Genomic DNA, 13,256 nt, shown 5'->3' on the forward strand with positions numbered 1-13,256 from the left:
GATGCCTGTTTGAAGTTATCTCACACCTGACACTTGAAGGACTTATGATTGGCCTGAAGCTATGATCCTAAGGGGTGGGGAATGGGCTATTCTATATATCAATCGCTTTCGCGCCTAATTAAGTAGACTTTGCTTCGCAACTGCTCGCTTACCATTTATAATTAGTAAAAGTACTTTTGATTTCCAATCCATGGAGTCTCTTAGTTTTTCTTTCCTAATTATGTAATGGAGTGAAGCTGACAATATTGTTATTATTATTTTGAAGATGGGAAATATCAAGATCTTTGTTGAAGTATTGGTTTCTGGCATTATTTGCTGACTTGGGGAAAAAAACCACGAGAGCTTATGTCCTACGGTGAGAATGGAAAGGCAGGATGTTACCTCCTAAACAGACTACTTAGAAAGTTGTTTTCCTTCCTATGGATCGAGAAAATGAGAAGAAAATGGAAGGCTGGCGGTTTTTTATTTCAACTAGCCGGTAACCCATTGTTGCCTGGTATTTATTTATAGGGGGAAAATGTGCAAACCAATTGTAATGTTGGATTTTTCCCCCTTATGAGAGGATGCCCCCTTGTAGAATACTGTGAAGCCATTACCATGGCAACTCCACTGCACTGTATGGTAGAAGCAATTTTACGACAGTGCAGTAGAAGCCATTTCAAGGCACAACAGGCTGTATTTTAACAGAACACAGACCCCTAGTGGTGTTAGGGATTTCTTAACCCCACAAGATTTTTATCCAGAAAGTAACTCATCTGTGTACCAAGTTTGGTTGAAATTGCTTGAGGTGTTCCAGAGTTACATACACACACACACACACACACACACACACACACACACACACACACACGCATACATGCACACGGAATTAAAACACACACACATACACACCCCAACATTTTTTTTAAGGCCTCTTGACTTTTAAAGCAGACCTCATCCCATTTCTCCCCACTCCGAAACATTTTGGAATCAATTTGCGATCTCTCATACCTGTGTTTACTTTTTAAATATTTTTTAGGAAGATATGAATTTAAACGAGGATCGGAAAGCTCCGCTAAGAGAAAAAGACTTCAGTATCAAAAAGGAAATGGTGTTGCAGTATACTAGCGCTGCTTCGAGGCAGGTAAGCATATGCAACAGGGAGATCACAGCATAAGGTAAAGGTTCCCCTCGCAAATATGTGCTAGTTGTTCCCAACTCCAGGGGGCAGTGCTCATCTCCGTTTCAAAACCAAAGAGCCAGCGCTGTCTTCGGTGGGCATGAGTAAATGCCGAAGGTACATGGAATGCTGTTTCCTTCCCACCAAAGGTGGTTCCTATTTTTCTTCTTGCATTTTTATGTTCTTTCGAACTGCTGGGTTGGCAGAAGCTGGGACAAGTAACGGGAGCTCGCTCCATTAATGTGGTGCTAGGGATTCGAACTGCCGACCTTTCTGATCGACAAGCTCAGCGTCTTAGCCACTGAGCCACTGCGTCCCCCAGACCACAGCATACACTAGTGAAAGAGAATGATAAAAGTTAGAAGAAGAAAAAATAGAAACAAGGTTTAATTGGCTGATAGGCTTTTTTGCCAAAGACCCTGATGTTGGGAAAGAGGGAATTCAAAAGAAGAAGGGGACAGCAGAGCATGAGATGGTTAGATAGTGTCTTCGACACAGTGAACAAGGATGTGGGCAAAGTCCAGTAGACAGTGGAGGATAGGGGAGCCTGCCACGTGGCAATGCTATGGTCCATGGGGTCGCGAAGAGTCAGATGTGACTTGGCGGCTGAATGATGAGAACAACAACATTTTCTGAGTTTAATTAGTTTCAGTTTCAGTTTCAGTTTTGGTTTATTTGTATGCCGCCCTTCTCCAGGAGGGACTCAGGGCGGCGAACAACTCAAAGGGGAAAGGGAACATAAACAACAGTACACTTAATTAAAATACACGAAAATCACACAGCCATACCAGTCGAGAGGGGAGGGGAACTCATCAACCCCAGGCCTGCCGGCACAGCCAGGTTTTGACGGCTTTCCGGAAGGCCTGGAGAGAGGTGAGGGTCCGGATCTCCGCGGGGAGTTCATGCCAAAGGGCCGGAGCTGCAACAGAGAAGGCCCTCCCCTGGGTAGTAGCCAGATGGCATTGGCTGGTGGACGGAACCCGGAGGAGGCCGACCCTGTGTGATCTGACGGGTCTTTGGGAGGTAATTGGCAGCAGGCGGTCTCTCAAGTAGTAGTAATTAGGAGTTCTGGTTCTGCAAATAAGTTAGGGTAAGTTCTGACATGGCATATGTAATCCTCTTAAAGCATTCAGTACTCATGGTTTTCATCCCCCAATGGTACTATTTTGGAACATGCGTACATCTTTGAGCATGCTTTCAAGATTGTATATAGGGTGGGATGGGATTGAATAGGAATTGGAAGAGAAGGAAAAGAATAGAAGAGAAGATAATGTATTGAGATGAGGAATGGAATGGAGTGGAAGTAGAGGAGAGTAGGATGCTTTGGGATATGGAATGGAATAGAATAAATAGAATAGAATAGAATGTATTGGGATATAGATCTATGCATTTAGCATGCGATTTTGAAACGAAGAAGGTCCCAGATTGACTGGAAGGTATGTGTTTTCTTAAAATGCATATGAACATTTATTTATATTTGTTTCACGACGGGTACGGTTATGTCCTTTCAGGGAAGCCTCAAGAATAGAAAGCAGATCTTGCCTCAGGAATTCATATACGAATTAAAATCTGGAACCGTGGATGAAAAACTTGTCAGCTGCCTAGAATCTCTTCGTGTGTCGCTAACTAGCAACCCTGTCAGGTAAGGCAACACTTCGGCAGAAGTTTCTAATAAAAATAAAAGCTGGTTTCATGAAGGTGGTGTTTCTACATTACAGCTGTCTTCCATTCGGCGTTTTATGTAAGTTAAGGTAGAATAGAATAGAATAGAATAGAAATACAGAATAGAATAGAATAGAAATACAGAATAGAATAGAATAGAAATACAGAATAGAATAGAAATACAGAATAGAATAGAATAGGAATACAGAATAGAACAGAATAGAAATACAGAATGGAATAGAATAGGAATAGGAATAGAATAGAATAGAAATACAGAATAGAAATACAGAATAGAACAGAATAGAAATACAGAATGGAATAGAATAGAATAGAAATACAGAATAGAATAGGAATGCAGAATAGAATAGGAATACAGAATAGAACAGAATAGAAATACAGAATGGAATAGAATAGGAATAGGAATAGAATAGAATAGAAATACAGAATAGAATAGAAATACAGCATAGAATAGAATAGAATAGAAATACAGAATAGAAATACAGAATGGAATAGAATAGGAATAGGAATAGAATAGAATAGAAATACAGAATAGAATAGAAATACAGAATAGAATAGAAATACAGAATAGAAATACAGAATAGAAAAGAATAGAAATACAGAATGGAATAGAATAGAAATACAGAATAGAATAGAAATACAGAATAGAATAGGAATACAGAATAGAACAGAATAGAAATACAGAATGGAATAGAATAGGAATAGGAATAGAATAGAATAGAAATACAGAATAGAATAGAAATACAGCATAGAATAGAATAGAATAGAAATACAGAATAGAAATACAGAATAGAACAGAATAGAAATACAGAATGGAATGGAATAGAATAGAAATACAGAATAGAATAGAAATACAGAATAGAATAGAATAGGAATACAGAATAGAACAGAATAGAAATACAGAATGGAATAGAATAGGAATAGGAATAGAATAGAATAGAAATACAGAATAGAAATACAGAATAGAACAGAATAGAAATACAGAATGGAATAGAATAGAATAGAAATACAGAATAGAATAGGAATGCAGAATAGAATAGGAATACAGAATAGAACAGAATAGAAATACAGAATGGAATAGAATAGGAATAGGAATAGAATAGAATAGAAATACAGAATAGAATAGAAATACAGCATAGAATAGAATAGAAATACAGAATAGAATAGAACAGAATAGAAATACAGAATAGAACAGAATAGAAATACAGAATGGAATAGAATAGAATAGAATAGAATTCTTCATTGGCCAAGTGTGATTGGACACACAAGGAATTTATCTTTGGTGCATAGGTTCTCAGTGTACATAAAAAGACAAGATGCATTCGACAAGAATCATAAGGTACAACACTTAATGATAGTCGTAGGGTACAAGAACACGGTTGTTAAGTGAATTTGGTTTCCCCGTTGACTTGTCAGAAGGTCACAGAGTGGGGTCACGTGATGGACACTGTGACAGTCTTAGTGTGAGTCAGCTGACAAACGTCTGAAGTTTGATCCCATGACTACGGGGATGGCCGCCACGTTCGTAAGTGTTAAAAAATGGTCGGAAGTCTCTTCTTCAGCGCCGTTGTAACTTCTGAACAGTCTCAAAACGAACTGTTGCAAGTCAGGGACTTCCTTTATAGAATTTAATTTTATTAAAAAGACACAGCCATTGGCGAAGCTACATAGAGAAATATGGGCTTGGTAGCTTAATATATTTCCCTGCACTCTGGAAACTACCGTAGATTTCTTTTTCTTTTTTTTTTTCTTTTTGTAACAAGCTAGGAAAGGTCTCATTGGGAGTTTTTTTTAATGGTGCTATTGATGTGCTTCATCTGGTTGCACATTCATTTCTTCTTGACTCAATCTCCATATCATTATGATCTTGTCAGGGGTCTCGGCACTAAAATTAGAACTTGATTAAGTCAGTGGATATAGGATTTTTTTTAATGGCACTATCTGGATAATTTGCTTGCAGGGCTATCTGAACACGAGCACGGCTGATTTACACATAGCCTGCAGATTATTATTGTTTAAATGAAAAACCTTTTAGTGGGAAGACTAAAAATAGGTTTTTAATAATAATAATAAGAGGTCCAGGCTTTTGGCATAGCTGTTGTCAGGGTTCCAAATGACACCCCCAACGAAAGAAGACTCAGAGGCTTGAAGTTCCTCAAAGTTCCATGTTATTAGAGATGTCATATTGGCACATCTGGGAAAACCCGAATCTGAAAGCTTCCAAGTTTTGCTCACCCAAACGAAACTTCAAGTCCCTGCCCAGCACACACATGTCCATCCCATGGCCCAATCAGGCACTGTCCCAACTGGAGATGCCTCTCCCAGTCACCTCATCGCAGCTGTAGGGCAAGGTGTCCTTGACTCTCTGAGAAAGGGATGTTATTCTGACTATATATCTCCCATACTCCATATAATCCCCCCTCCCATAGCATTAAATGTGGCCAATGTAAAGATGGCGTAAAAGAGGGCTGATAGGCTACCCCCCTTCAACAGGGCGCTAATCATGTGCCTCCCATAGACCGATTAGATTACACAGGTTAGGTCTCCTCTGGATTCCATCTGCCAGCCAATGTCGGCTGGCGACTCTCCGGGGGAGAGCCTTCTCTGTTGCAGCTCCATCCCTCTGGAACGATCTCCCCGTTGAGATCCGGACCCTTACTACCCTCCCGGCCTTCCCCAAAGCCGTTAAGTCCTGGCTGCTCCAGCAGGCCGGGGGGGGGGCTCTCGAAATATCCAGCCCCTCGGAAATTGTGACTGTTGTATATTTTAATATGTTGTTTGTGTATTATCCCCCCTCCCTCGTTTTATTGTAAGCCGCCCGGAGTCCTTCGGGAGTGGGCGGCATATAAATCAATAAAATTCTAAACTCACTCTAAATACTAAACTCTAACCACCTCTCAACCCCTTCGGCTTGTCAGGATATTAGTCATGGAATTGCTTAACCAACCTGTCTGCTTTCACATCCCAAATCTTAACCCAGGTAGCTTCAGACAAAGGGTACTCTTTCCAATGAGCTGAGAAGTAGCGTGTGCAGCTGGTACAAAAGTTAGAGCAAATGTATAGCATTTTCTATCTCAATACCTACTGTAAAAACATGTGATTTTTTTTTAGTTAATTTAAAATATTCTAAAGCATCCTAAATAAAGTATACAAGTACAGGCAGTCCTGGATTTACGACCGTTCATCGAGTGACCGTTCGAAGCCACAACAGCACTGAAAAAAGTGACTCATGACCATTTTTCACACTTACGACTGCATCCCCACACTCACACGGTTGGCATTCATTTATGACCGTCGCAAGGTCATGTTTTGCTACTTTCTGACAAGCAAAGCCAAGGAGGAAACCAGATTCACTTAACATACGAGCTACTAATTTAAAAGCTGCAGTGCTTCACTTAACATATGTGGCGAGAAAATGGGGGAAACTCACTTAACAAATTTAGCCACAAACATTTCGGGCTCAGTTGTCCTAAATTGAGAATTACCTGTTCTTAGTTTATCATTTACAAAAGCAATAAAATCAAGAAATTACCCTCAGTCCCAGAGTTGCAACAGATGCCACCAAGGTACTTGAAGAGGAATAATTAAAAAATAATAATGTCCGTCAAGTACTAACCATATAGATTCCACTTGCTCACCCAGCTTTCCATAGGTTAGAATTGAATCGAACCGAACTTGCTCACCCAGCTTTCCATAGGTTAGAATTGAATCGAATCAGAATAACAGAGTTGGAGGGGAACCTTTACCTTTTAATATATTATCACCGATATATCCATCTCCAGAATCCCCAATGCCACACTGATTTTCTCTTTCTATAGTTCACAGAAACTAAACGGCACAGCAAGGAACTGAAGAATTTAGGCACTGATATTGCACTTATGTGGTTATTGGCTTAGATCCATTTATTCTCAATGCCAAAGATTAATTTTTATTTTTTATTTTTTTGCAGTTGGGTTGAGAACTTTGGACGCGAAGGACTCGGATTATTATTGGATCTCTTGGAAAGACTGGTTGAAAGCAAACAGTAAGTCTTCTAACAAGGCTGTAATTCTGAGAAAGAATGGACAGTAACCAACATGATATAATTGTGGCGTCTTTATCTTCCTGCATTCAGACAGGACAAGTTCCTAAAGAAGACACAGCATAAGATAATTCAGTGCTTAAAAGCTTTTATGAATAACAAGGTGAGTACGCTCATTTGCTTAATTGTTTGAAGCTGAAAGCTTACACCGGGGTATCAAACTCAATTTCATTGAGGGATGGATGGCTGTAGCCGACTGGGTGGGCGTGGCCATCTTGACACCAATCACTGGGCGTGGCCGATTGGGTGGGTGTGACACCACTCCTCAATCTACTGGCCCAATGTTTCCTCTTCGCACTGGGTGGACCAAGCCAAAGCAACATGTGCCATTCCTTTTGTCAGGCCTGCAGCCATCTTTAAAATGGCTTCTACTGTACTGCTGTAAAATGGCTTCTACTATACAGTGCAGTGGGGTTGACATGGTAACAGCTTCACAGTACCCCACAAGGGGACTCCTTCTGGTAAGGAGGAAAATCCAACATTAGAAATTACATTTTGTCCGGACATTTTTCCGCTATAAATAAATACCCAGGCAATGCCGGGTTATCGGCTAGTATTAAATAAAAAGAAACAGCATTTAAGTCAACCTCAATTTGATCATCTTGTGGAAGCGCTCTTCGCAATTCTTCACAATTTGGTAGGATTTCATATATTTTCTTGATACATACGTATTGGGAACACGGCAACGACCCGTCTACATATTTGCATCTTGTTAACCATCACCACCTGCCTCCTGCTAATTTTTATTTCTTGACCCTTTTTAGTATGGTTTGGAGAGAATAATGAGCGAAGAGAGAAGTTTTTCGTTACTGGCCAAAACAATTGATCCCAAACACATCAACATGATGACTGATGCAGTGAAACTTCTCTCTGCGATATGCATTATTGGGGAGGAAAACATGTAAGTGTAACATTGTGTAGCCAATGAATGTAGGAACAATCTTTTTTTAAGGAATTGAATTATGCTTTTAATTGGAGACAAATTATGTTAAACAGAAGAGCCTGCCATTTATTGAAAGGACCATCTTTCCCTGAGAATAAGACCTCCCCGGATAATAATCAGGGGGGGAATTGCCCTGAATCTGAACTCCATTGGGAATGGTTGGTGATTGGAGGTTTCTGGGAAATATTGCTTGGTGATTTATTGCAAGCGCCTTGGAATAGATGTATTTAAGATGTGAGAATGAAGTATGCATTTCTGTTTAGTTTAATAATAATCCCTCCCTCCCTCCCCTCTCCCTTCCTTCCTTCCTTCCTTCCTTCCTTCCTTCCTTCCTTCCTTCCTTTCTTCCTTCCTTTTATCCATCCATCCATTCATCATCTCACCTCCCTCCCTTCTTTCCTCCCTTCCTTCCATCTTCTTCCTCCCTCCCTCCCTCCCTCCCTTCCATCTCCTCCCCCTTCCTTCTTTCCTTCCTTCCATCCTTCCATCATCTCACCTCCCTTCTTTCCTCCCTCCCTTCCTCCTTGCATCTCCTCCCTCCCTCCCTTTCCTCTCTTCCATCTCCTCTCCCCTTCCTTCTTTCCTTCCTTCCATCCTTCCATCATCTCACCTCTCTTCTTTCCTCCCTCCCTTCCTCCTTGCATCTCCTCCCTCCCTCCCTCCCTTTCCTCTCTTCCATCTCCTTCCTCCCTCCCTCTCTTCCTTCCATCCTTCCATCATCTCACCTCCCTTCTTTCCTCCCTTCCCTCTTCCACCTCCTCCCTCCCTCCCTCCCTCTTTCCCTTCTTTCCATAGCCTGGAAAAAATCTTGAAAGCCTTGACTACAGAAGCAGAAGCGAGAGGCATTGACCGATTTGGCCCGATTCTGCAGGGTCTCGAGGAGAATTCAGTCCACCTGCAAGTAAGTAATGCTTTTCTGGTGGTATTTTAAAACTAATACATGTAACTAAGGCAGTCAGCGTACTTGAAGAAAAAGAAAATTCCAGGACAATTATTCAACCTTGGATGAAGCTAGATATGCTCATTCATTAATCTGACTATTACACTTAGAATTTGGGAATGGTTTCTCCTATGCCACTTCTATAGTTAAATATTTGCCAGGTTAGGAAAAAAACCCAACTGCATAGATAATCAATGATTGCATATTATCAATGACCAACAGGAAGTAACAACTTGACCAACCAACAAACTGAGATTTAAGCAGTTATGCTATCATGATTTGGGAATATCCGTTCAATTTTTTTAAAATGAAAGGTGCTGTTAATTGCTTTTCCATTTTCCTGGGTGCTGCTCTGGAGAGTCCAAGCCTGGGTTAAATACAGCCAATCTGCCCAGGACTGAATTGAAACTTTAAGCCATGGATATGTTCGTTATTATTTCTAAAGTTTGTCCATGTCTAGATGTGTTGATTGGAGATTTTTTGGCAGAAAAAAAAATGGAAACGTTTAATAATCCCCTGAAACAATTATAGCTATTCTCTTTTGAATAACGTTATTTTATATGTCACACGTCCTCAACTACATGTAGACATCTGTTCATGACATAACAATTTCATAATGTTCATAGCAATAAAATAATGTTACTGTTGGCTATGCCTGAGGTATCTGTTTTCTCCGGATGTTTCATGCTGAGGACATATTATGGAGACAAAACTGTAAAAGCACATTGGTTAGAATGCAACATTTCAGGCTAATTCTGCTGACTGCCAGCAGTTCAATCCTGGCTGGCTGAAGGTTGACTCAGCCTTCCATCCTTCCGAGGTGGGTAAAATGAGGACCCAGATTATTGAGGGCAAGAGGCTGACTCTGTAAACCGCTTAGAGAGGGCTGTAAGGCACTGTGAAGCGGTATATAAGTCTAAGTCAGGGATCAGCAACCCGCAGCTCTGGAGCCGCATGCGGCTCTTTCATTCCTCTGGTGCGGCTCCCTGTCGCCAGTCGGCTCCACAATTGATAGAGCTTTCCGTTCGGACAGGTAGAGGAAAAAGGATGTTGTGCTAAGTAGGAGACTCTATGGTGGGGGAACCGGACTTCCGGTCAGCAGAGGAAAAAGGACGCCATGCTAGGAGGAGACTCTATGGTGGGGGAACTAGACTTCCGGTCGGCTCCAGAATTGAAGGGGGGGGGGGCTTATATTTAGGACATTTGTGACTCTTGTTTGAGGTTGCCCACCCCTGGTCTTAAGTGCTAGTGCTGCAAGTCAATGAAGGCCAGCTAAGTACTGCAGATTAAAAGTGTTTGCATTTTGTAGATAGCTTGTATGCAGTTCATCAATGCTCTGGTTACAACTCCTGACGATTTGGACTTCCGACTCCACATTCGGAATGAATTTATGCGTTGTGGATTAAAAGACCGACTGCCGGTAAGTATGTGTACGCCTGAATTAATATTTAAATTAAAAAGATTGCAATGAGAAGAAGTGTGAAATGCCTTGTGGACTTTCTATTATTAAGACAGAGCAAACGGCCTCCTGTATAAATTGTTTCGCAAAGTACATATTTGAATAGCATAACTCCTCCAAATTATTAGCTTTGGATACATGGGTTTTGTTTGAAATAACTCATTTTAAGACGCAGTTATTAATTACAACACCGTTGCTGCTTTCCCTACTGCAGCTGCTGAGATGCATAAGGAATGAAGCGTTGGATATCCAGATGAAAGTATTCAGTGAACACAAAGAAGAAGATATGATTGAATTTTATCACCGCTTAGATGATATCAGATCAGAATTCGAATATCCTTTCACGAAAAAAATAAATAAATGGAAATTTGCAATCAATTAAACAAGGCTTTGTAGCCAGCATCCAAAGGTTGATGCTGTTTTTTATTTATTTATTCGTAGTTGACTCAATTTATATGGTCAAACGAAACTTTGGCAATTCTCATCTGGTGATAGTTAAAGTTTGGAATTGTGAATAAAATATAAGAATTGTTCTGTTGTTCCAAGAAACTCTGGAACAAAATCGGTTAGTGACCGATGGCTCATTTTGGGGCTAAAAACATAAATCAGTTTTTCCTCACCGATTGAATTTTAAAAACTTTTTACATAATTGCAGGAAAAATCTAAATACGAACAAACCTACCCTTTACAAACCATTTGCAGTATTTTTATCCTTAATTTGATCACTGATGCAAATGATGTTTTTAATTTAGTGTGGAATACCGTTAAGGATACAAGCGCAGAAAACTACTTTCTTTCTATACTGCAACACCTCTTGCTGATACGAAAAGATAATTTTATACGGTAAGAAAAGAATCATACGGTACAAAATTTTTTGCTGAAGCTCCTATCTGGATATTTATGAAATATCAAACGTTAGGCAACCTGTGGCACACATTATTACAGTGTCTTAGTTTCATGGAAGACCTTCAAATAAATCTGAACTTAGAAGTGTGTAACATCTGTCAAGTCAGATGTGGGAGGCTAGGAAGGCCGGCCTAATTGGAGAGAAAAATTCTGATTCTTTAAAGAGTTAACATGTTTCTAAACAACCTTGCAGCTCCTCAGAAGTTAGAAATAGTTATTCAGTTGTTACCTTTGTTCAGTGGAGTCACAAGAAAGATGTGGGCAGCCTGCGTTACTCACCTCTAGATTTAATTTTGGTCTTCGTGGCCTCAAAATGAAATCACGAAAGTGGAAAAACTTACCAGATAAAGTCTGCCTTGATATGCATGATAATGAGCAAAGTTTTCCTAATTTGGGTTTGGTATAAATAAATAATAAAGGAGGCGGGTGGCTCAGTGGCTTAAGATGCTGAGATTGTTGATCAGAAAGGTGGTCAGTTCAGGGGGTTCGAATCCCTAATGCCGCTTAACGGAGTGAGCTCCCGTTACTTGTCCCAGCTTCTGCCAACCTAGCAGTTCGAAAGCATGTAAAAATGCAAGTAGAAAAATAGGAACTACCTTTGGTGAGAAGGTAACAGCGTTCCGTGTGCTTTTGGCGTTTAGTCATGCCGGCCACATGACCAGGGAGATGTCTTCGGACAGCGCTGGCTGTTTGGCTTTGAAACGGAGATGAGCACTGCCCCCTAGAGTCAGGAGCAACTAGCACAGATGTGCCAGGGGAACCTTTACCTTTACCTAGTTTGCTTAATGGGCAAATGCAATCTTAGCTATGGTTTTGAGAAAGAGATTTTTTGTGGTGGAATCAAACTGCTTTTCTGGAAATAGCTTCTTCTGCCGTTATGCAAATACACGGGTGGGTACTTTGAATTTAAAAAAGTGACCTTTTTTTTGAGTAGGTGTTATAATAGGCAAGTACTGCAAAGTGCTGCGGTTTGATTAGTGACATCTAACTTTACTCCACCTTCTCGTGGAGTTAAGATAAAAATATTACTGAGGGGGAGGGTTGTCTTTGGGTCAGTTATTCTCTCAATTTACCCCGCAAGATCATTATCCTGGAATAACATTGTAAGAGAATCCTGCCTAGGCCACTTTTTGTTCACAGAGGGGAAAAAAAGGCAGGTGTTGGAAATAAAATCAAGTCCCAGTACCAAACTGGCAAAAGATGCCAGAAATAAACTGGAGGGAGGCCGCAGGAAAGGAAGTCTCTGTTTATTTGGTAGCCGGAAATTAGAGACAGCAGCATGTTTCTGGGGTGGCTGACAAAAGGGGGTTGAGAGGAGGTGGATTTTATACATACTTTAGGGCATTAGGATTGAGATGCCTGGGTAAAAATATGGCCTTTAATATTTTAATGGCTGTGGCCAGATTCCTATAGGATCATCTAAGGCAGAGGTCCCCACTAAATTCGTAATTTTAAATCCCGCGGACCACTAATATGATCTGCTTAATGACTGGCTAGGTGGGTGTGGCTAGGTGGTCATGTGACTGGGTGGGCGTGGCCAACTTGATGTCACTCACATTGAGGGTCACCTCGCCAGCCTCTACTCGCCCTTCCCATCCTAGGCACTCCTCGCCTGGCCGCCCGGGCTCCTTAGGGCCGCCACAGGAAGCAGTTGTTGGAGCTAAGCAGCCACCATGAGAAAGTTGGCTGGCTCAGTTCAAATTGGGTCTGACCGAGAAGGAGGCTCAGCAGAAGCACCTCACTGAGGACTAGGTGGATAGGCTTTCCAAGCAGAGGGAAGACCTGTGAGAGTGCAAGGCCACGTGCCAGCACCTGGAGGCTCAGTGGGCTGAGATGGTCAGCCAGTTGCAGGTCGTGATGCAGTCCCACTGGAATGAGCCCTCCGGCTCTTTACCACCAGTGGCGCTTCCCTCCAGCCTTTGCCCAAAGCCCCCCACCAGGAGGCTGAAGCAGACCCCAAGCCAGAATTTCTGCCCCCCTCCAACCCCACAAAAGAGCGAGACTCTCTGCATATAAAAATACAGAAGTCTTAAATCCTAGCTCGGATCAAACTTGGACCATGAATATGTCATGCCACATTAAAAGCAA

General features: G+C 41.3%; 1 protein-coding gene across 1 annotated transcript in view; it reads left to right on the plus strand.

The window, feature by feature from the left end:
• The window catches only part of DIAPH3 (diaphanous related formin 3), a 71,234-nt gene that overhangs the window by 12,152 nt on the left and 45,826 nt on the right, over positions 1 to 13,256 (plus strand). Inside the window, exons 4-12 of the mRNA XM_032226265.1 lie at positions 1,019 to 1,123; positions 2,671 to 2,801; positions 6,789 to 6,863; positions 6,954 to 7,023; positions 7,685 to 7,821; positions 8,659 to 8,764; positions 10,113 to 10,223; positions 10,477 to 10,595; positions 10,989 to 11,105. Of these exons, the coding sequence (XP_032082156.1) occupies positions 1,019 to 1,123; positions 2,671 to 2,801; positions 6,789 to 6,863; positions 6,954 to 7,023; positions 7,685 to 7,821; positions 8,659 to 8,764; positions 10,113 to 10,223; positions 10,477 to 10,595; positions 10,989 to 11,105 (971 nt within the window). The remainder of the gene's footprint in view (positions 1 to 1,018; positions 1,124 to 2,670; positions 2,802 to 6,788; positions 6,864 to 6,953; positions 7,024 to 7,684; positions 7,822 to 8,658; positions 8,765 to 10,112; positions 10,224 to 10,476; positions 10,596 to 10,988; positions 11,106 to 13,256) is intronic.

Source organism: Thamnophis elegans, chromosome 11, assembly GCF_009769535.1.
Source record: "Thamnophis elegans isolate rThaEle1 chromosome 11, rThaEle1.pri, whole genome shotgun sequence".
NCBI classification, from domain to species: Eukaryota; Metazoa; Chordata; class Lepidosauria; order Squamata; family Colubridae; genus Thamnophis; species Thamnophis elegans.